Source organism: Curcuma longa, chromosome 10, assembly GCF_044706935.1.
Source record: "Curcuma longa cultivar G26 ecotype Majalengka, Jawa Barat chromosome 10, ITB_CL_G26_1.1, whole genome shotgun sequence".
Taxonomy (NCBI): domain Eukaryota; kingdom Viridiplantae; phylum Streptophyta; class Magnoliopsida; order Zingiberales; family Zingiberaceae; genus Curcuma; species Curcuma longa.
In genome coordinates, this window is record NC_133870.1 from 8,565,644 (window position 1) to 8,588,069 (window position 22,426).

The following is a 22,426-nucleotide window of genomic DNA, read 5'->3' on the forward strand; positions in this document are numbered from 1 at the left end:
TCGAAATAGAGTCATGCATGAAACACATTAACACAAATGAAGCAATTCTTTCTTCTTCTTTTCGATCTTAATTCCTTCCTCACTAATGGAGATTGCTGTTACAATCCTGTGAGGAGACGCGTGCCTTCTTATCGATCCCTGTAACTTTCACGTCGCAGTTCACGTCCAAGCTCATGCGCCACAACTGCAACGCGCCGATCTTGGAGTTCACCGAAAATTTCGCCGTCAGCTTGATCCAAAGAGCTTTACCGGTGGCTTTCAGGTTTTTGCTGGAGCGAAGAACCAATTTGAGGTCGGTCGTGTTGCGCTGCGGTTGGAAGAACCCCGGCGTCGACCCGGTGGCGAATTCTCCGGCGCCGTGGTGGGAGGCGACGGCATGGCCGCCGGCGGCGTAGGACAAGCCGACTCTGTTGCTTGGATTGAAGACTCTCACTGAGAAGTCGTACTCTGTTGTTGATTTCGAGGTTTTCTTGACGACGGTGAGGGACTTGACGGAGAAGGTGGGGGTGGTGGGTTTGACGCAGGCGAAGAAGATGATGGCGGCGGCGGCGAGGAGGAAGAGGGGGAGGAAGACCGGGAGGAGGAGGCGTTTGAGGACGTGGAAGCAGGGGCAGCGGTTCTGGCGACGGACCTTGACCTGATTGCGGTAGTGCTCGACGAGGGCGGCGTTCTCGGGCGGGGGGACGCGGTAGATTTGGTCCTTGGGCACTTGGACGACGTAGGTTTCGTGGCGGAGGGCGGAGGGCGGGGGCGGAAGCGGCCTGCAGGGCTCGAGAGGCGCCGCCTGCTCCTCCATGGGAGGGTGGCGGAGGAATCCGGAGCGGCAAGGAGAAGGAAAAGGTGAATGGGAGAGAAAAGAGGAGGGAGAGGGCAGTGGATTGCATGGCCACGGAGGGGGAGAGAGAAGGGCAGGAAATTACCGCAAACAGGTAGAAGGACAGCTCAAATGGAGGGGAGGAGTTGGCTATTTTTAGAAGTTAATTTGAACCCTTCAATTTTTATTTTTAATTTTAATTTTTTTTTGTAGTTATGAGAAGAATTCAATTTGTCAAACCACTAAAAATTTATTATTGCCGGCTTGATTTTATTTCTTTTGGTTTTTATGATTCTTTTGTTATATTTTAGCTGAAAGTATGAATTCAAATTACGAAAATAATATGATAAAATTGAGTACAATAACTTCCTGCACCCGACTATCCTTTTGTTATATTTTTACTCTTGTGTTATATTAACTTGGATTTTCTAAGTAGGCTTACGTGAAAGCACATTAAATTATCCTTATTTCTATTTTTGTTCTTCAGCAAAAGATGTAATCCATCACTTCAATAGTTTCACACGGTCGGTCCCATGACCATTTGTGAGGAAATAAATCAGAAAATTACAATGGATCATGACAGAGGAAGGCATTGTCTTGGCTTCATCGAGATTCAATCCTTGCCCACTTTAATTTTTATTCTTGCTATTTAGGATTGGAGACAAAAATCCAACAATGTGACTTTGTAGTGAAGAAAATACTTTGCATTGAATTGTATTTTCAAGTCAAAAGATCTTCCAATTTCAGAATCTATATTGCTGAAACAAGTATCTGATGCAAGGTCGAAGGAGAAAACTCAATTCTGCAAGGATCATGGAAGAGAAGCACACTCAATTCTGCAATGGCTGTCAGGCTGCAAGACTGCCTCTGCTGAGATCTACATACAGAGAGAAAACTTGTCACTGAGATATTATTTTGTTTTTAATGTTTTGTTAGGGAAAGCCTTGTTAAATCCCTATGGATTATTTTAAGAGCTTCACCTGCCTGAAACTAAATTGGAAGAGAAGAAAGATATTGCAACTAGTTATAGATATATTTTGGAGAAGGCCTAAACATAAGACCATGAGTAACAACATGAAACAGAACTGAAGAAAATTCATAGAGAAAGGCAAACAAGTTGGAAAGTTGAAGGAGCTTTGTTCTACAATAGCACAATAATCTCAAAGGTCTATTACTCCACTAGATAAAAGTATCCTAATTTTTGAGGTGAAACAAGAATGAGCTCTATATTAAACTATGTTCAGCCCATGTCTACAGAGTCCAATTCATAATGCTCAGCCACTTAGGAGGATGCCCTCAGTTAAATGTAAATTTATCTTTCCTTCTCCAAATCATTGATATTGGAAATGCAATAAACTGGAAACAGTTCATGAAGTAAACACAGCCTTAAGCAGAGAGATCAAGTTGAATGCCAAAATTCTCTTCTTTTTCTTTTCTTTTCTATGGAGGAATGCATGATTGTAAGTTACCTTGAATGTTGGATTCAAATCCACAAGTAGTCAAGTGCTTTGCCAGTTGCTGTCCGAGCTCTTGCTGCCAATCCTCCGTAACCTTGACTTCAGGTACAGCCCAAACAAATGCCGTCTCTTTCTCAAGGTTAACTATGGCAGAATAAACCTGAGGCTGCATTAGATGAAATTTGGTTAGAGGTCCCTATTTCTCAGACAAGTTTGTGACTTTTGATTAGATAACAAGGAATAGATCAAAGCAATTTTTTTTCTTCAAAAAGTCGCAAATTTGGACGAAACTGAGCACATCTGAAGAATGTATGTTTTTGTGAAATCATTTCAAGCGAAGAATTGTATGATGTCTCACTAGGCTCTCCAAGATGCGTTTAACGCTTGCAGCGCAACCACCGCAGTTCATGCCCTGCGAGAAACCATCACAAACCCTAAAAATTCCCCCTTTTTAAAAAAACCGAGACAAAATAGTAGAAGCAAAGAGGTGAATTACTCCGACATGGAGGACAATCGCATCGGAACCGAACGCAGTGGAGTCCTCCGAATCTCCAGCTACGGGTTTCGCCTCGGTTTCCCCCGAGCTCGACCCGCCGTCGTCTCCTCCGCGGCCGCCGCCGCTGCCGCCATCAACTCCATCCACGCCACCTCCACCGGACAGGGACGCGAAAACCGAAGCGAACCTGCACCGCGGAGTATCTGATGGATATGCCGATAGGTAGATTCCGGTGGTCGGAAGTAAACCCTGGGAGGTAGCTGTGAGGTAGCGGCCCCTGCCGTGAAAGCTTAGGAAGCAACCAGCTCTGTGGGAGCTGGAACAGATGGGGAAGCGAAGTAGCAAGCCGAAACTCTGGAAAGACGAGGTGCTAGGCGACGGGGATTTGAGAAGAAGAGGAGAAGATAACGCGGACGCCATCGCCATTGGAAGAGGCGTCAAGGTTAGTTGCGTCGGAAGGTGCGCGTGCATATTTGAACCAGGGAGACAACGACACAATTGGTCAAATCCGCTACGATGAGTTTGGAGCGCCCGTTATACATATACTTCGCTTTGATGCTGATTATAACGTACCGTTATGGGGGTTTTGATGTAGAAAAATGCAAACTTTCTAATCATCTAGAAGATTCAATTTCAAATTAAACCTTCATAAAATATATAGGATGGATCGACCCTCTCATATAATTTAAATAAATTAGATTAAAATTTTATCAATCTATTTTAAGATGGATTCAAATAAATTAACTTGTTTAAACCCGCGCCCCACGTGGATTCTCATGATGGACTTGAATTGATTCATAAATTGAAAAAATTTATTTATTTATTTTAAATTTAAAAATTAAAATAGAAAACTTAATAGATGACTAATAGGCCTGATTCGTTTAAATTATAATTCAAAATTAAAAAATTCAACTTGATTAAGTTAAATTGTAATTCAAATTTAAAATTTTTAATATTATTTTATTTTTTTAATAAGTTCATAAATTGGCCCGCCTAATCCGTTTTGGATTATGTTGGATTGAAGATTTTCTAATCCACCAAATTAGTGAATCTATCCGTCCCTTTTCGCCATATGACGGACTTTTAGTAGGTTGATCGGCCTCACCATGAATTGACCCGTTTGACAATCAAAATCTTGTACAAAATTATATCATTATACCAAAGTTACTACCAGATTCAAATCCCGAAAATAATCTTTAAAATAAAACTACATACAATAAATCCAATATAGTCTAACCGTTCTTCCTTCCAACTTCAATTTACCACTAACAGTATACATCGAAATGTTGATATGATACTAAAAATTGAAACATCAACTTGATTCGAGAATTACACAAACAATGGATAATGATGAACTTGAGGCATAATTATGGTCATTAGGAAAGCAGTCATTCGGAATCCAATTAAGTCACAATTGCGAGGTTTACACAAACAGCAAATGGCGCTTGAAACTTCATGGAACTATATTAAGAAAGGATGAAGCAACAGCGAATGCATGGCAGTGGTTTTGTGACGCAAACCCTCACAAGCAAATCCACGCTCAGAAAGGCCTGTAACGCATTGGTCTTCTGAATCTGGGCACCTTCCTGGAAGATCAAGGAGAAACACTGAATACCATCTCGTCTACTTACGTACAATCATAACGTGCAACGCAGAGAGGAAGAACAATGGACTGACCCATAAGCATAAGGTGGAGGGAAATAAGGTGGCATGTAAGGCCTCCTCGTCGGATATCCCATGTAGGGGTTGAACCGCCGTGGATGGAACTGCTTCAGGCCTGGGACGTTGGTCCGCTTGGCAGCTACCTGCACATCGTTTGAACAAAGGGAAAATAGCCATTACATTTGAGTGTGTGACGTCGTAGATGAACGATGTTTGCTTACTTTAATTTGACGACCATGAAGCTCCGATTCGTTCAACGGCAGAGCTTCTTGAACAGCCTCGATCTCCAGAAATTCGACATAGGCAAAACCCTTTGGCTGGCCGAATTTGTCCGTCAGGATGGTGACCCTGTTCACTGTGCCGCATGACTGGAAATGCTGCTGCACTTCTTCAGGCGTGCAGCCATAGTCCACCTGCAGATTTAAATGGAGGCTTTCAGATGCTTGGAATAACTTAGAAGAGTGTGTTCTTTTCATCTTTGTACATGTTGATACATCTATCTAGGCATTCTAATCAATGCTGGACAAACTTTTCATATGCATGTGGAAATTAAGGATCAATGTGGAGAATTTTAACCTATCCACAAAATGGAGGTGATGATGAAACGAGAAAGAGACAATTTACAGTACTCTTGTTTTCTAAGATATAACCGTACTCTGGAAATATGGAACATACTGAGATGTTTTTCTTGCATAAAGGAGTATATAGTTTGTAGACCAAAGCAACAAAGAAGTTTAAAAGGCCATGCGCAAGAGATCAAGGACCTCTCACCATATCGCGATGCAATAAGATGCTTTGAGAAACTCCAAGAATAAGTTGGCTCCAGCATCTAAAGTTGCATATGCGCCATGATGGAATTAGGTCTTCAAACCTCCACCTGCTTCGCTTTTATGTTTACACCAGGCTGTTAGCTATCTAGCCCATAGTCTATTGGAACAGCATTCATCTAGCCCTAGCTTCGATATCGACATCAGTAGCTACTATCCTTTTTCTTTTCCAACCTTTTCTTTTTTCATTTTCAGTTCACTATACAGTGCAACCCTATAATTTTCTTTTCCTCCTTCAATATTTTGCCTTCTTTTATTTCTTTTTCATTTTATACTCTTTTTTCAATCAATCATGATATACAATCTTTCTGTTTTTTTTCCCAACTACAAGGCTATCACAAAAAATAGGATATCAGATATCTCATAAACAGAATATCGGTACCTGCAACCATTGTTAGATGTACAGTTAAAGTATTGACTGAATTTGCCAAAAAAAAACATCACAATAAATTTATTGATGATTAAAACGAAAAAAACAAACAAACGGTGTTAGTAATTCTAGCACATTTAAAGCAACTTTCGTACAAATTCATAAGAAGGAATGATACTGTTAAGGTAAGATTACAAAAACATTTATAATAATAAAACTGCAGGAGTTAGAAAGCAGTTGCTTTTGACATGCAGTTAAAGATGCTTGAGCATCTAGTTCTATGAAGTATGGAGTAATTCGAATGAATACCGTATAAGAAAGTAGAGAACATTAATATCTCAGACGAATGAATGAAAAATTAGAATTTTATAACTTTGGAAAAAGATTGTGCTATACAACTCAACTTTATGGGATAACTAGCACAGTTTGCTACAATCTAAACTGCTGGGACTTTCGGGAGACTGACCCAATGCTTTACGCTGAAGATATCATAATATGAATGAAGAACCAATCCCAATCAAATTTACCGTTCCCAAGGATAGTTACTATTGTCATCTCGAGCAAGTAGCATATCAACAAATGAACCAGTAGAGCTCAGTCACAAATTCATCCACAATATAAGTTACTCGAACAAAAAGATAAGTACATATCTACAACTGATGTATCAGAAGCATTATCTAGGCTAGCACACAATAACCATTATGTGAGAATTGTATTCAACTGATGTATCAAAAGGCTAAAAACACAAATTGTCTTATCTAGGATCGAGCGTAACAACCATTATGCGAGACTTAAAATATCTCCGGAATCTGGACATAACTATGATGTGAGAATTGTATTGTCTAGGTTAGCACATAATAACCATTATGTTTGAATTGAAAGTCTTTGGACATGGCAAAGGAACTTTGGAGCTTACATTGCCAACGTATATAGACCGAGCATCAACCTCCTCTTTACTTGCTTGACTTGTAGCTGCACCTTCAGAGTCTACAAATGAAAGAGATAGGGCAAAGACTATTATGTTTATGCATCTGAATGAGATGAGGTTAGGAAAAATCAATAATCTGCTCAAAAAATGAGTATTTTCTAAGATCATGTAGATGCACGGCCGTCCCATTATTGTAGTTCACTCGCAATCATCGATTACTTTGGTAGCAATTAACAGAAATTTTAGCAACTATCCGGGAAATCAACAGATCTTTAGCTACAAAAACTCCTCTAGCAATAAAATTTTTGGTAAGTAGGAAAAAGAATCGAACGAGATTTCTAGATTTTCCAGATTGAAGTTGGAGAAGAAAATGGAAGAAGACCACCTTGGGAGGCTCCCATCTCCTTCTCGACCTTGGTCTGCATCTCCCGCAGAGCGGCGGCCTCCTCCTCCATCTCCTTGAGCCGCTTCTTCATTTCGTCCAGCTCCTGAAACGGGATCCGCAAAAGGGCATGAGAAATCAAGGAGACGATGACCGGCGAAGAGAAAGGAGTACCTTGATGTCAGTGTCTCCAGGATTAGACATATCTACGTCGGCGTCCATATCAGCCACGTCGGGGATCTCTCCTCCGTAGACCTCGTGCTCTTCCTCCTCCATCGCCGCCGCGCCCCTTTCTTTCGCTTCTGCAGATCTATTCGGAATGAGATTCGACTGGTCCACGGAGTTTTACAGGCGCACCCATTCAATATCTCAAATTACTGAACTACCCCCGGCGGAGATTGGTCTGAACGCAAGCCTCTGTAAATATTCTGACCGCGTTGCGGGTTTCTTCGTCTGCTTCGTTTCCGCGTAGTGAGCGAAGCATTCGCGTCGAGCCAACGCGCATATATACTCTTCCATTCCCTCCGATCCGCTGCCGTTGAACCGTCGTCGCTGCTCCCCCTCTCTCTTCCCTCAACCCCGCGCGATCCGTCCATGGAGCCGCCGGCGATTAGGGATCGGCGCCACGACGCCCTCGGCGACCTACGCGTCCTCCCAGATGAGATTCTATGCGACGTCCTCGATCTCCTCACGCCTCGCGATCTCGCTCGCTTGTCTTGCGTCAGCAGGTCTTCGTTCTTCCCCCATTCCATTCGTGTTGCTTTCTCTATTTGCCGATTCTGATTGATAGTCAGAATGGAATTTTCCGTCTCGTTTTTCTACTTTTTGGATGCTTGATTAGTCGAAGTTTGTGAGATAGAATTCCAACCTGTTACAATGACAAGGATTGTAGAAAGGGTTAAAGCTTGCTTCTTTCACTGTGTTATCGATGTGTCCTTGTGTGTGTGTGTGGTTTCCCATGATTCAGCAATGTCAGTTTGTGACCTTACAAAATGTACACCATTGAATTGGAGGATTGGCTGGGATTGCCTTGCTTAATTGTGTGTCTTAATTTGGGCCATGAGGCACAATGTGAATCTAAGTTATCCATTGAGTTCATTGCCTTCTCTTTGTTTTCCATTTTTGAGCAACATGCTAAAATGACTTGCCCTCGAACCTTATTTAGTGTAATGTACATACTCTGCAACGAGGAGCCACTATGGATGAGTCAGTGCCTCAGAGACGGAGGTCAGCTTGAATTCAGAGATACTTGGAAGAAAACGACACTACACAGGTTAAGTCGTTTGGCTTTCTCAACTGTAACATTTCGTTCGTTCCTTAGTTTGAAAATTCTGGGAATGAAGAAAGTTAGTATCTCTGTATGCTGCCTAAGCACCACTGACCTAATTTGTTCTCATCATTGCTAATTCTTCAGAAAAAACCTGTGCACCAAAGTTGAAGTTTGTGAGAAACCTCTGAAGTTTGATGGTAATAGATATTTCTACTATATCTCTTGTTGTATCTGAGCACTCTCTCAGTAGACAAATACTCAACCTGACTAAATATTGAGTTACATTTCTTGTTTTTTAGGATTCCACTCTTGGTTTTTATACAAGAGGTGGTATAGGTGCTTTACGACTCTGGATGCATTTACATTGGACAGTGGAGATATGGAAAGAAAGACGAGTGTTACTCTGGAGGAGTTTCATTCTGAATATGATGGTAAAAAGCCGGTAAGTTTTGCGCTAGGCTTTCTCAATTTTAGAACTTGTGGTTCACATTGAAAATTTTCAGCTTACTTCTCATAATTGTCTTGTTGTTTCTTTTAATCATGTTCTACTAGTAACATCTCGGTAGAATGTAGACACGGCTATTCTATTTTTTCAGTTACTAAAATTGGTTGAATCATGTGCAAAAAAAAATTCAACATCATTTCACTGTTGTCTAATTGGTATAAATTGTTAGTGGATAATGCTAAATCGTTGGTATATATTGTTAAGGGTTAATTGCTAAATCAAGTCCGAATTTTTTATGTAGTAATAAATCTAGCATGAACTTTCAATTTAACATATCTATGCATATACTTTCAATTTTGTGACAAATCTTGCATCTTGTTAGTTTGACACATCATGTAAAATATTTTTACAACACATTACATAATATTTTCATGAAATTTTTAAACAATAAAAAAATAAACATTAATTAGTTGATTAAAAAAGATTTTTTAATGCTAATGATCAAAATAATCATCCAGTAATAAGTTAATTGCTGGAAAAAATTCAAAAATATTATGTTTGATAATGTTCTAAATTTATTATAAAATTAAAAATATATGTAGATTAATTAAAATTGAAAGGTCATGCTAGATTCATTGAAATAGCAAAAACTCATTCTAGATTTAACAATTATCCCTATTATTAAATCCTTGTGTCTAATATTAGGAGTAATTCTCGTCTCATGAAAGAGGGGACTAATCTCGAACAAGTTTGGATGTTTAATACATTCTACATTTATAATGAACTTTCCTATTCATACTATCTTTTCAGGTTTTACTTACAGAATTAGCTAATACTTGGCCGGCAAGAACCAAATGGACTATTAAGCAACTATCTTTAGATTATGGGGACATTTCATTTAGGATATCTCAAAAGAGCTCTCAGAAGATCAAAATGAAGCTTAGAGATTATATCTCTTACATGGAAGTCCAGCATGATGAGGATCCTCTCTACATTTTTGATGATAAGGTTATCTAATATTCCATTGGAAAGTTTGTAAATTATGCCGAGTCGAATTGCTAGTAATATTTGAATGTTTCTTTGTCAGTTTGGAGAATCTGCTTCACCTCTCTTGGATGATTATAGTGTTCCATATTTGTTCCGTGAAGATTTTTTTGAAGTCTTAGACTTAGAAAAACGACCTCCTTTTAGATGGCTAATTATTGGACCACAAAGGTCGGGTGCATCTTGGCATGTTGATCCAGCTTTGACCAGTGCTTGGAACACACTACTTGTTGGGAGGAAGAGGTCGGTTTATTCTTGGCAGTATTATATTAATCTAGCTTAATACCTGATTAACTGATCATTCAACTTTATGCTGCCTCAAGAATCAATTCATTATATCAAACAAATTGTCACATATGGAGACTTTCCTTTTCAGTTTTACTTTTTAGGAGAGCTTAGAAGGAAAAATTTGCATGCAGTTGCATATTCAAAAGAGTGTTAGCAGAAACTTCTTTTGAATTGTTTTTAAGTATTCCACTGCTCCACCTTCAGTAAAGAAAGCATATATCCTAACTATTTGGGCTTTGTTCTCTATGGTAGCTCTCCCATGCTTATTTGTTTAGTTATTTACTTTATATTGCTGAAAGGTGTTTAACAAATATAGGCAATATCAATAACTGTAACATTTATTTAAATTGATTGCTAAAATTGTCGCACTTATAGCTAGGTACAAAAAGTGTATGCAAGCTGTATGTGATCGACCTACTGTATTTGTGCATAGTGCTTATGTAGTGAGGACAATATGCAATCAACATTAAAAAATATTTTAAAATATTTATAACTAACATATATACAATAAAGGATATTAATCAACACACTTAATTTATACTTCACTTACAAATATATATATGTCAATCTTACCATGCAACACACATGTTGAATATAGGATACACATTTAAGTAACATGCATATAACTAATTTCTAAAGTGTTCATCACTTACAAAAGAAGTGTTTGAGTTAACACTCACAATTTGCAAGTTTAGAAATAGGTAATTAAGGATTTTAAGTCATTTAATCAGTCTAAATCAATTCAAAGGTGGCTCATATATATGGCCTCTATGCGATTCCCCTGCAAATTTGCCTTCGCTGCTGCATACCTAGTCTAGGCAGAAACTTTTTAAAACTATAGTCATCAACTTCTTTATCCAAAATAGTAATCCAATAAAGTATATTAATCGACAATTTATATTTCACTTAGAAAAATATATATATGCCAATCTTACCATGAAACACATGAATATGACAAATAATATTAGTCAACAATATTAAATATAGCATACGCATTTAAGTAACATGCATATAGTGAACTTCTAAAGTGTTGATCACCTGCAAAAAGAAATGTTTGAGTTAACACTAACTAGTTTTAAGCTTACAACTAGGGTAGGTAAGGATTTTAAGTCATTTAATTAGTCTAAATCGATTCAAAAGTGGCCCACATATACAATATATCGCCTCTATGTGATCCCCCTCCAAATTTGCCTAGGCGACTGCATATATAGTCTAGGTGGAAGCTTTCCAAATCCATGATCATCAATTTATTTATCCAAAATAGTTATCAGTTTGTAGATGTGGCATGTCCAAGTAGCTTTATTTCACAATCGGATGTCACATTGGTCTTCATATTTACTATTGAGAATAATTATGGATTAGTTGCACAAAATTTTAAGTCATTTTAATTGTTAATTTGTATCCCTGTGTGTTATTTGGGTCAAATTGAATCACGTGAGCGTATAACTTATACATATTATTGAGCATTTTTGATGACAAGTTAATAAATGACTGAATATTATAATTGTTAAATATTGATGTACATAATTATCACAATTGTTGATTTTGATTGATATTTGTTATGAGACTCAAATATTGAGCCATACTTAAAAATTAACTGTTCTTTTTTATAGAGGTAGATCTAGATAAGTGATAGCCATACCTAACAACACCCTTTTTATACCACTGCAGCTGTGAATGTTTTTTTGTCCTCCAGTTGAACTGATATTGGCTAATGCAACTTTCTCTTTAGATGGGCATTGTATCCGCCTGGGAGAGTACCTGCAGGTGTGACTGTACATGTGAATGAAGAAGATGGTGATGTTAACATAGAGAGCCCATCATCCTTACAAGTAAGCATAATAATTGAAATATTAAACCAATATACGATAGGCATAATTTTTTTTATAAAGTACATTTCACATTTTGTAGTGGTGGTTGGACATCTATCCTCAGCTTTCTGACCATGATAAGCCTATAGAGTGCACTCAATTACCGGGCGAGACAATCTTTGTGCCAAGTGGTTGGTGGCATTGTGTGCTAAATTTAGAGACAACTATTGCTATCACACAGAACTTTGTGAATAAATCAAATTTTGAGTTTGTATGTCTGGACATGACTCCTGGTCATTGCCATAAGGGTGTATGCCGTGCTGGATTGCTGGCTGTTGGAGAAAGTATTCCTGGAGATGCTAGAGATCATGAATTTTCTAAAATGAAGCTATTGGATGACTCAGACTTATTAAGAAAAGCGAAAAGGTTGAAAGGTTCTGATCTTTTGATCAAACCATTTCAGCCTAATGCTCAATGGCATGCTGGAAATGCTCAGGTGCAGCCTCTTAGCATGACGCAGATGGAAAATTTTTCTTATGACATAAGCTTCTTATCTAAGTTTTTGGAGGAAAATAGGGATCACTACAATTCTGCTTGGAGTCCTGACAACTCTATTGGACAAAGGGAGATGCGGGAATGGTTGCGTAAGCTCTGGATCTCGAAACCAGATATAAGAGAATTGATATGGAAGGTACTAGTTGTTATGTACTTTTGGTACTAAAGTTTAAAAATTTACACACTCAAAAAAACGACATTTTACTTGTTTGTAAATTAAGGAAGATGTTTTTATCAATTAGATTTGATTTATAATTCTTGTGTTTTTAATTCTGGTTGCTTATAGGGAGCACAACTAGCTTTAAGTATTGATAAGTGGCATGCATGTTTGGTTGAAGTTTGTGCATGCCATAATTTGCCGCCTCCTTTGGATGATGAGAAATTTCCTGTTGGCACGGGTAGCAATCCTGTAAGTGGTTTCTTCTGTATTCTCTTTAGAAGCATGTGCTAACTTAACAAACATTAAAGGAGTTTGTTTTTATTTGTTGCATGGAATTAGCTTTGTCTTGAAGTTGTGTTATTATGTTACACTTTGGCCATAGCTGATAGTCACTTTTTCATTTCTTTGTTAATTTATTGCTCTAGCAGGTTCTGCATTTAACATAGACAGTTCGATTTGCTTCTGTAGGTTTTTCTTGTTTCAGACTTTGTAATAAAAATATACGTAGAAGGGAGCCTTGATTCTTCTATCCATGGTCTTGGCACCGAGGTATCACTTGCTATGATTGCCATGTGCATTTCTTTTAACTATGTTGTAAGATTTCCTCACCTGATGTTTTATGTGTTTTTCCAGCTTGAGTTCTACCATCTTCTTCGAAGTACTACTTCACCATTGAAAGATCATATTCCTGATGTTTTAGCAAGTGGTATTCTTGCCAATGAAAATGGCTTCCTCAGAATATATCCATGGGATGGAAAAGAAATACCAAATGTGATTACCAATTGCAAACTTATGGGAGATTGCATGATGACGAATTCTTTTCCATTTGGTATATGGAGCAAGATAAAAACTGAACTTACTGATCAAGTAACCAGCAAGCCCAGAAATATATGGCCTTACATAGTGACAAAACGGTGCAGAGGGGACATTTTTGCCAATTTGTGAGTTGGATTTCTCAGTATTTATTTTCGATAGTTGATCATTCTATTTACTTGCCTGCACAATCACCTGAATAAGATTTCTTTCTCTTTTGCAGACGGGAAGTAATCTCTATGAACGATGCTTTACATCTGGCTTCATTTTTGGGAAGTCAACTACGAAACCTTCACCGCTTGCCCTTACCTGAGTTCTGCGAAAGCTACAGATTATCTGTCAAAAATGATTCTTTACAGGTGGCTCATAGTGAGAGTAATATTCCTGTAGCCTGGGAGCTAATTATCATGACTCTGAATAGAAGAAGAAGGGATGTTCGAAAACGTTTACATGTGTGGTGAGTGCTTAATGTTAAAACAGTGTGAATGGCATGCCTATTAGGTTAGGTTGATCCTTGTGATTCATTTTACCATTTGAAAGTTTAGGTGCATGTAGGATTATGTTATTTCGTACTGCTACATGAAGACTAAATCACATGGATCAGTTAGCATAATTATCAAAATGCTTAGAAATGCTTTCCCTTGAGATGCCAGCATGAACTCCTGCAGACATTGAGATTTCCCCATCTTAATCGTACATCTTAGATAGTGCTTAAAAAGATAATTCATTCTTGATTGTACTACTATTGCAGATGTTGGGATTTCCCATCTTGGCCGTACATCTTAGATAGTGTCTATAAGGATCATAGTTCATTCTTGATTGTACTACCAATTTCATGATAGTCGCTCCAATCCTTTTAAAGGATGGTAACATATATAAACCACAACAAAATCAAGCCTTATCCCACTAGGTGGGGTCGGCTACATGGATTCTTCTACACCATTGAGCTATATCCCCTACTATATCATCATCTATACTTAAATAAATTTTATCTTATTTTATTATTGTTAACTAAGCTTTTTTTTTTGTCTTCCTCTTCCTCGTTTGATGTGCGTGTTTGTCTTAGTTTCACGTCGCCTAACTGGAATATTTATTGGTCATCTAAGTATATGTTTGTATCATCTTAAACTTATTTCACGGAGTTTTCCCTCAATAAATGCAATTTTGACTTTCTCTCTGACATATATAAACAATCGGGTAAATATTAATGAGTAAAATTTATAAGATGTTTCTGAAAAAAGACAAATGAAGAATGAAAACAAGGATATTTTTATTACATTTATATATTTTTATGCCTGCATTAATTTTCCACATGGAATTAAGGGATTGATGTGGCCAATTTGAAATCTGAAGGGACACGAAAATACTGACAAAACACCAAGGGAGAAGATGTGGTTTATCAAGTATAATGTGTCTTAATTCCTTAGGGATGTTTTAGAAATTTTAGAAGTCTTCTTTACCTAATAGAAATCATCTTCTTCCCTTTGATCTAATGGAATGTTTAGCAAAATTTTCAGTTATTTTCACATTCCATATCCTAAAGTTGACTAGACATCCTTAATCCAGTCACTCAATTTGTTGTTCGTTTCCTCCACTAGACTATTCTAGCTATTACACCTTTTACAGAATGTCTAGACTAATAGAGAAAAATAGAGTTAAGAGCAATTTTGTGATTATTATATAATTTTAACAGGGGTGATCCTATTCCAAGACATCTGATAGAGAAGGCTGATGCATACCTTCCTCCTGACCTCATGATGTTGCTTGATTTCATAAAGGTGATACTTGGATTCTCCTATTTTCCAATGTTTCTTTAGAATATCTGTTTACTAGTATTCATTTTTAACTAGAATACCTTGTTGGTTAAAGCAGGACAATGATGGCTTATATACAGTCAGTACTTCTCCTACTTGGATACACTCAGATATTATGGATGATAACATTCTCATGGAATACTGTCGGCCTATTCCTAGCTTTGAGCATCCTTCATGTTCACCTTCAACGGCTAATGGGGAATTAATTGCTTTTGATGCAGAGCAAAATATATCAAAGTGGCAGGCCACTCACATTATTGATTTCAGTGATCTGTCAATAGGTAGGTAACTGCTCACATCAGTTGCACCAAAAACATTGTTATTTTTCTTGCATTTAACAAGTTTGTTAGTGATCCTTTTGAGCGTTAGAAAGTTGATATTCAACTCTTTGATTAGCATTGAAAATAGAGGTATTGGGAAATATTTAAAAAATTGTGTATTAAGGAAGTTATATCATAAATTAGAGACATTCATGTATAAGTGATCGTCAGTAGTGCTTAAAATCTGTGAAACTTTTTCACTCTGGTCAAGTGGTGGAGAATAAGTTTCCGAATCTTTATCATATTTCTTGGTGAGAAAGGATGCTTGGGGTGTTACCTGCATGTGAAGAGCATTCTCTGCTCCTAAAAATAACTATTTACTAGTAATTAAATCTAATATGATTCCTGTATTTCATTCTTCCTATGAGAAACAGTTTGTTTGGGTGTGTTTTTTATATCAGTAGAAAACTGATATTGTGCTATTTGTTGTTCAGGTGATCCCTTATATGACTTGATTCCGATATACCTCGATGTTTTCAGAGGAGAACTAGTTATGTTCAAACAATTTCTAGAAAGTTATGGACTTCCCTTATCAAAGGCGTCAATGAATGGTTGGCTCCCTTGCATGGTATCTGAGAATCTGGAGAGATATAAAAGAACATCGTATCGTGCCATGTAAGCATGTAATTTGTAGATTATGTTTCTCTACTCGCATTTTGGTCTCATTCTCACAACTGTTTATATTGTTCATCAACAAGAGGGCAGCAATTAAATTCAGAAAATGCTTCAAACTAAATTGGGTCTAACTGAAACCACCAAGTTTCAATGAGACATCTCACCATGTTGGTGAAACATAGTTGAACTAATGCATAAAGTTCAAACTAGTCAATCCTTCTTTTTCTCTCTCTTTGAAAAAATGGAATCAACTAGTTGCATAATCAGATTAGTGAATTAGATCAGCTAAGTCAGTTCGTGATACCAAGCTATTTGCTGTATATGGTTTTAATGATTCCTGATGCATGTTCTTGTTGCTTTCAACCAAGAATCTATCAAGTTATTCGGTCTGATCATTGTGTCATAAGTTTGTCTTGATAGCTCAACACAACAATGGCTAGGAGCCATATTCAGTTTTTTGAGTTTTAATTTTTTTTCCCTTTTATTTTCAGGTGCTATTGCATTTTACATGATGAGAATGTTCTAGGAGCCATATTCAGTATGTGGAAAGAATTGAGGACTGCAGAGACTTGGGAGGAAGTGGAAGAGACCGTTTGGGGTGAATTAAACAACTACCAATGCTCTCGTTGAAACAAGAACCAACACTGATGATAGATTATGAGGAGCATAATTTACCAAAAAAATAGAATTCACAGTTATCTTCTTATGTCTAGTTAAATTTCTCTCAATGGCTGCCCCATCCACGAGTCGCGGCCGGCCGCGAGCCCTGCGGCTGAGCATCAGTTAAGTGAATTCAAGTATGTGATCAGTCAAAATGGAGGGACTATATCACTAAACTCAAAGAATCTCTAGCTACGTGAAACTGGCTGCCCCATACACGAGTCGCATAGCGATACAAAACAGAGAGTGCCGTATAATTGACGAGCCTCCTCCACATTGCCGAGTGGCAGTGCCACATTGCATAGACTTTTATTCTGTAAAAAGTTTAAATAAAAACAGTACGCATATTGTACGATGTACGGCTACGTGGAGCACGGAGACATTTTGTAATTTATTTAATCAATTATTATACTGCTTTAGTTGCCTTCGCACGCTGCAATGTTGGGAAAGCATGGGCCACGGATGGCGTCGAGCATGGGCCACCCGCCCTACCCCATTTGCAAAAAAGGCCGCAAACCCTGCGTGGGGAACCATGACTAAAATTGTCTTACCACTAGTGAAACCAGAGCATCAGTTAAGTGAATTCAAGTATGTGATCAGTCAAAATGGAGGGTCAAAATCACTTTCCCGGTCCAATAAGACATTGCCGAGGGTATAGTTTGTGTTTAAATAAAAACAGTACTTACGATGTACGGCTACGTGGAGCACGGAGACATTTTGTAATTTATTTAATCAATTATTATACTGCTTTAGTTGCCTTCGCACGCTGCAATGTTGGGAAAGCATGGGCCACGGATGGCGTCGAGCATGGGCCACCCGCCCTACCCCATTTCGGGGCGTCATCCGTGACGTCAAAATCACTTTCCCGGTCCAATAAGAAGAGGGTATAGTTTTGAGTACTTCAGCGTCGTAAAAGAAGCTGTTCCATCGGAGGCGTACTGCAAACGGAATATATTAGCTTCTGTGGGCCCGACGCTGCCTTGCCAAATCCAACAAAATGACGGTAGATCAACTCAAGAAATTACCGGGACGCAGGTTTGGCGGTACCCAGTTTTGGCCGCGATAGCTTGCGAATCGGGGCGCGGGTAGGAGTTGCGTGAGCGACTTGGAGGCGAGACGGTCCTGCCGCGGACACGCGGCGGCCGTGCAGGCGTTACACGTAAGTCCATCGCTCTCGCGAAACTGAAGATAGCAAGAGTTCCCGTGTGTGTTAGCTCGCGGAGAAGATTCGTTATCCTACTCCACTGCCCTTTACAAAGGATTGTTTGTCTGTATGAAAAGGCTTATCCTGCTCCGGCATCACAACACACAGCAGGACAGCGCAGGTTAGCAAACATTTAATTCCAGTTCCTTACCTTCTACGTACGATGCTTCCACGAACTCCACTTCGAGCGCCTCGGTCCGCTGCAACCCGAAAAGCGCACTTGCCGAGTTGACGTTTACTGAGCTGGATCGATCGCTACGTTATCGGCTCTCTCTCTCCCTCTCTTGCTTTCGCCTCTGCGGCTCTGCGTTCCTTTCTCTGCCAGCGTAAGAGAGGGGAGACCTCAGAAAACGCTGTTGTTTGGTGCTGCTCTGAGCATGTCTGATTCTTGATTTCTTCTCTCAGTCGGGATGGACAAGTACGAGGAGCTGAGAGACATTGGTTCGGGTAATTTTGGCGTCGCCAAGCTGGTTCGGGATGTGCGAACCAAGGAGCTCTTCGCCGTCAAGCTCATCGAGAGAGGGCAAAAGGTCAGACCTTTCTTCCTTTGCTTAAAATTCCGACTTTGACTTCCCTATGCTGTTTATCTTGATTTGTCAAACATTCTCCTCCCACTTTCGCGGATAAAGGTTTGTTCTTTGTCGCATTTGGATGACCTCGATCACTCGTGTTTGATGGTTTCTGCTTACCATCTCCAGTTCCTTCTTACAGTTTTTTTTTTTTTTTTCTTTTTGCAGATTGATGAGCATGTTCAGAGGGAAATCATGAACCACAGATCGTTGAGGCACCCGAATATAGTTAGATTTAAGGAGGTAGCTAGTGCTTAGTTTATTTTCCTTAGTACATGGAGATATTCCCCTGTTTAATTTTGTTGTTCTTATCGACTTCAATTTCGAACTCGATCAAGCCATATTTTGTCATTTTTTTGTTTGCAAAAGAAGCAATACCTGGTTCAGTTCATAGTTGTCATTTGTGTTGCATACAAATTCAATCTGCTTGTTAACTAGGCAGATCATTGAGACTGTTTATGATCACAGTATTTGTTTCAGTGAAATATGATCTCTTTATGATATTAAACCAGAATTTAACTTCAGGTCTTGTTAACTCCAACACATCTAGCTATAGTCATGGAATATGCTGCTGGGGGAGAGCTTTTTGAGAGGATATGCAATGCTGGAAGATTTAGCGAAGACGAGGTATAAATTAACGCCGTCTTCCTTTAAAGCAAATCCTTTACTGATTCAGGCCAGGATCTAACCATTCAGTTCCCTCTTCTGCATCACAAACAGGCAAGATTCTTCTTTCAGCAATTAATATCAGGGGTCAGCTATTGCCACTGCATGGTATAAAAACTTTGTAAATGTCATTTTTTTTAGTGTTTTTCCTATCAGTTAAAAGTGCTCCTGCCTATTTCTTTCTCACTACAGCAAATTTGCCATAGAGATCTCAAGCTAGAAAACACTCTCTTGGATGGTAGCACTGCACCGCGGCTTAAAATATGCGATTTTGGTTATTCGAAGGTAATTGACATGCTGGGATTGTTATCCAGTTGTATCTGCAGTGAGCAATTAATATCTGCATTATGTTCTATTATCAGTCTTCAGTCTTACATTCTCAACCAAAGTCAACAGTTGGGACACCAGCTTACATAGCACCTGAGGTTTTGTCTAGAAAGGAGTATGATGGGAAGGTGAGTTCGGTTTCCTGTTTGATTGATTTTTTTGTTTTGGCTTATCAATCTATTACTGAGTTTTCTGGTTGTGTAACCATTAGATTGCTGATGTTTGGTCATGTGGAGTAACATTGTATGTAATGCTGGTTGGAGCTTATCCCTTTGAGGATCCAGAGGATCCAAAGAACTTTAGAAAGACACTTGCGGTGAGTAACTTATATTTTGGTTACAAACAACATTGTTCGTCTCGAACGGTTCATAGCTATCTGAGTACCATTATAACCTGGAAGTCAGATTGATCACTGATGTTGTTTTGACTTGTTACTGCTGTTTGAATTTGTTTTAGAGTTTGACAGAATTGAGTGATATAGTTTTAGCATATCACGAAAGGACACTAAAATGAATTTACAAAGCTGCTCAAGTTCCATTTATTATCAGGTTAAAATGATGATAGTTAATGGTATTTCTTTGCAACAATTAGGATTTTGATATGAAAGCCTAACATTGTTCATTTGTTGCTCAGTCGATGAATTCTATGTACTGTTTTAATGAAGAGAAAACCTTTATGTTGGCAGCGGATTCTTAGTGTTCAATACTCGATACCAGATTATGTTCGAATATCAATGGAATGCCGACATCTTTTGTCCCAGATATTTGTAGCCAATCCTGAACAGGTGCCATTCCAGATTCCCCTCATAACTCTGAAAAATGGAAAACAATACCTTTTAACTGAGCAAATGTTGTTGCTATCACCTGCAACACATTGAATTTAACCAAACTCTTATCACGCAGAGGTTCACTGTTCCAGAGATCAAAACCCACCCCTGGTTTCTGAAGAACCTGCCAATCGAGCTCTCAGACGGGTATCAAAACAGCCCCGCGAGCATTGAGACACTCGTGGATACAATCCAAAGCATTGATGAAGTCATGGCTATAGTTCAAGAAGCAAGAAAGCCCGGTGAAGCTACTAAACCCGGCCACGGGCACTTCATCGGAGACGACAGTTTGGATCTTGATGACATTGACGGAGACATGGACCTCGATGACATCGAAACGAGTGGTGATTTTGTATGTGCTCTATGAGAGGGAGTTAGTGTGATACAAAACAACTGGTTTTCTTTTTCCTCCTCTTTTCAGAGTATCTACGGCTTGTGGTGAGTTAAGTAGTGCTTGGTGTTTGTTGCTATTTATGTTTTGCATGGATCATAGAATATGGCTCCCCTACCCCTGTATATGAACTCTTTTTAATATCTTACAGACTTCATGGATGAAGCTACTGATATCGTTCTGTTCATGGAACATAATTGCCAGAACTTTGATATCAGGCAGAAGATTCTAATTAAATTGATTTTTTGCAATCAAAATTCATGGTTTAGTAATCTACAGAAGAGAATGTTTAATGGATGGTGAATTTGGATGATTATTGTTAGTTATATGGCAAAAGTGTGAATTCTTACTTGAAGAATTTATTGATCTCCATAAATTTTAAAAAGTAGTGGTTGACTAGTATTGAATTATTTTATAAAACTGATCTGATAGCTAAGAATAGAGCAAAAGATGAAGAGTGAAGAAGATTCGGCGATGTGATTCATCCACGATAAAAGATTGTTCGGAATACTTCTGGGCGTTCAGTAACAATATAATTTTTAATTTTTTTTATTTACCTTGAAGTCATTTCAGATTTTCTCTTTAGGATTTAAGAGTTGGATTATAGTATTAAATATATAAATTTTTTAAAATAAACAAATTTAATTGTTTAAAGGGTGTGTCTAATTGTTATCTTACAATTTTTTATCTAGTATACTTCGTGAGTAATTAAATTTTTTCATCTTAATATTATAATTTAACCTCTAAACCTTAAAGAAACTTTTAAATAATTTAATCGTAAATTTAAAAAATTACATTATTACTGTTTCAAGTGTCCGAAATACTTTTGGAAGTCCTGAATCTTCTATCACGGATAAATCACGTAAGATATCAGAACTTATATATATTTGATATATTACATGTCTTAATTGCACATCGCCATAGTATTTTTTTAATAATATTTAAGGTTTAGAAATATTCCGAGTTTAAAATTTAAATAAAGTATTTAAGTTAAATGGAATAAAAATTAAAAATTAAAAAAAAATCATAATAAGTATTCACATATGTATAATATATCATTCATATAAATATATATATAATTGATTTATTTTTATTAATTTTTTCTTATTAGAGTTTAGAATTTAAAGATGAAATTTTGTTCAAATTTAATTTTTTAATTCTCACGTAAAAAATAAGAAGTGAAAATTTAAAATAATAATAATAAATATTCATGAGTTGCTCATATAGACAGTGAACAGAATAACTAGACTTCTCTGTATATATTATATTTTTTATGTCAAAAACATTTCATTTCAAAGTTTTTAGAACTTATCAAAAATATAAATATTTTTATATTATTTTTTTTACCAATTTAATTTAAATTTGTCAAAATTATTTCAACATGTTTAAAATCAAAGTAAAACATTACAATATAATTTGATAGCTGTTATATGACTACTACAATAATTTTATTATAATTTAATCATCTTAAAATGATTTTGATTTAATTTAAAATTTTTAATAAGTTAATAAATATTTTTTATATAAAATTCATTGTATAATATTTTTAATTAAATTGAATCGGTTTTTTTTTTGTGATAATAACTATAGAGTTAGTATACTTTTTTAAAAGCTAAGGGCCACTTTTCATTAAAAAAAAAAACGGTTCAGGAGAGGGAAAACCGGTCTAGACCGGTGCCTACTGAACCTCCTCTTCCTTATCGCTATATATT

The 22,426-nt window shown here is 37.5% G+C and overlaps 5 protein-coding genes across 6 annotated transcripts; 2 read left to right on the forward strand and 3 right to left on the reverse strand.

The window, feature by feature from the left end:
* Positions 1-82: 82 nt before the first annotated feature.
* LOC141835692 (NDR1/HIN1-like protein 13) lies at positions 83-796 on the reverse strand. Its single transcript, XM_074723066.1, has one exon. The coding sequence runs from the start codon at positions 794-796 to the stop codon at positions 83-85; it is 714 nt and encodes a 237-aa protein (XP_074579167.1).
* Positions 797-1,434: 638 nt separating this feature from the next.
* LOC141836419 (copper-transporting ATPase PAA1, chloroplastic-like) lies at positions 1,435-3,198 on the reverse strand. Its single transcript, XM_074723906.1, has 4 exons — positions 2,768-3,198; positions 2,630-2,683; positions 2,284-2,437; positions 1,435-1,691 (listed from the first exon to the last, which is right to left on the reverse strand). Exons 1-4 carry the CDS (start codon positions 3,191-3,193, stop codon positions 1,663-1,665), a joined length of 663 nt encoding a protein of 220 aa, XP_074580007.1. The 5' UTR covers positions 3,194-3,198; the 3' UTR covers positions 1,435-1,662.
* A 912-nt stretch (positions 3,199-4,110) lies between these two features.
* LOC141836434 (polyadenylate-binding protein 3-like) lies at positions 4,111-7,265 on the reverse strand. Of its 2 annotated transcripts, XM_074723922.1 has the most exons (6): positions 7,111-7,265; positions 6,940-7,042; positions 6,543-6,613; positions 4,651-4,842; positions 4,445-4,572; positions 4,111-4,353 (listed from the first exon to the last, which is right to left on the reverse strand). In XM_074723922.1, exons 1-6 carry the CDS (start codon positions 7,210-7,212, stop codon positions 4,308-4,310), a joined length of 642 nt encoding a protein of 213 aa, XP_074580023.1. In that variant the 5' UTR covers positions 7,213-7,265; the 3' UTR covers positions 4,111-4,307. The 2 variants fall into 2 exon arrangements, with proteins under 2 accessions (XP_074580023.1, XP_074580024.1); XM_074723923.1 differs by lacking the exons at positions 6,543-6,613; positions 6,940-7,042; positions 7,111-7,265 and adding an exon at positions 5,201-6,093.
* Positions 7,266-7,486: 221 nt separating this feature from the next.
* LOC141835980 (lysine-specific demethylase JMJ21) lies at positions 7,487-16,843 on the forward strand. The gene is made up of 16 exons (XM_074723397.1): positions 7,487-7,664; positions 8,102-8,209; positions 8,351-8,403; positions 8,506-8,648; positions 9,462-9,659; positions 9,739-9,938; positions 11,716-11,815; positions 11,895-12,485; positions 12,636-12,758; positions 12,978-13,058; positions 13,143-13,450; positions 13,546-13,779; positions 15,016-15,100; positions 15,195-15,417; positions 15,891-16,071; positions 16,563-16,843. The coding sequence occupies exons 1-16, from the start codon at positions 7,531-7,533 to the stop codon at positions 16,699-16,701; spliced, it is 2,901 nt and encodes a 966-aa protein (XP_074579498.1). The 5' UTR covers positions 7,487-7,530; the 3' UTR covers positions 16,702-16,843.
* Positions 16,844-18,176: 1,333 nt separating this feature from the next.
* Positions 18,177-20,889, forward strand: LOC141835502 (serine/threonine-protein kinase SAPK2). Its single transcript, XM_074722920.1, has 10 exons — positions 18,177-18,261; positions 18,341-18,465; positions 18,673-18,747; positions 19,030-19,131; positions 19,225-19,278; positions 19,363-19,455; positions 19,533-19,625; positions 19,709-19,813; positions 20,183-20,281; positions 20,400-20,889. The coding sequence occupies exons 2-10, from the start codon at positions 18,346-18,348 to the stop codon at positions 20,688-20,690; spliced, it is 1,032 nt and encodes a 343-aa protein (XP_074579021.1). The 5' UTR covers positions 18,177-18,261; positions 18,341-18,345; the 3' UTR covers positions 20,691-20,889.
* The last annotated feature ends 1,537 nt before the right edge of the window (positions 20,890-22,426 follow it).

Excerpts from the sequence above, each read along its gene's own strand:
- LOC141835692 (XM_074723066.1), bottom strand. The coding sequence starts at position 796 with ATGGAGGAGCAGGCGGCGCCTCTCGAGCCCTGCAGGCCGCTTCCGCCC.
- LOC141836419 (XM_074723906.1), bottom strand. The coding sequence starts at position 3,193 with ATGGCGATGGCGTCCGCGTTATCTTCTCCTCTTCTTCTCAAATCCCCG. Across the intron at positions 2,684-2,767 it reads CGATTGTCCTCCATGTCGGA|GGCATGAACTGCGGTGGTTG; the intron begins GTAATTCACCTC and ends GGTTTCTCGCAG. Across the intron at positions 2,438-2,629 it reads AACGCATCTTGGAGAGCCTA|CCTCAGGTTTATTCTGCCAT; the intron begins GTGAGACATCAT and ends CATCTAATGCAG.
- LOC141836434 (XM_074723922.1), bottom strand. The coding sequence starts at position 7,212 with ATGGAGGAGGAAGAGCACGAGGTCTACGGAGGAGAGATCCCCGACGTG. Across the intron at positions 7,043-7,110 it reads CTGGAGACACTGACATCAAG|GAGCTGGACGAAATGAAGAA; the intron begins GTACTCCTTTCT and ends ATCCCGTTTCAG. Across the intron at positions 4,354-4,444 it reads CCTCCACCTTATGCTTATGG|GAAGGTGCCCAGATTCAGAA; the intron begins GTCAGTCCATTG and ends TTGATCTTCCAG.
- LOC141835980 (XM_074723397.1), top strand. The coding sequence starts at position 7,531 with ATGGAGCCGCCGGCGATTAGGGATCGGCGCCACGACGCCCTCGGCGAC. Across the intron at positions 8,404-8,505 it reads GAAACCTCTGAAGTTTGATG|GATTCCACTCTTGGTTTTTA; the intron begins GTAATAGATATT and ends CTTGTTTTTTAG. Across the intron at positions 8,649-9,461 it reads AATATGATGGTAAAAAGCCG|GTTTTACTTACAGAATTAGC; the intron begins GTAAGTTTTGCG and ends CTATCTTTTCAG.
- LOC141835502 (XM_074722920.1), top strand. The coding sequence starts at position 18,346 with ATGGACAAGTACGAGGAGCTGAGAGACATTGGTTCGGGTAATTTTGGC. Across the intron at positions 18,748-19,029 it reads ATATAGTTAGATTTAAGGAG|GTCTTGTTAACTCCAACACA; the intron begins GTAGCTAGTGCT and ends ATTTAACTTCAG. Across the intron at positions 19,456-19,532 it reads GCGATTTTGGTTATTCGAAG|TCTTCAGTCTTACATTCTCA; the intron begins GTAATTGACATG and ends TTCTATTATCAG.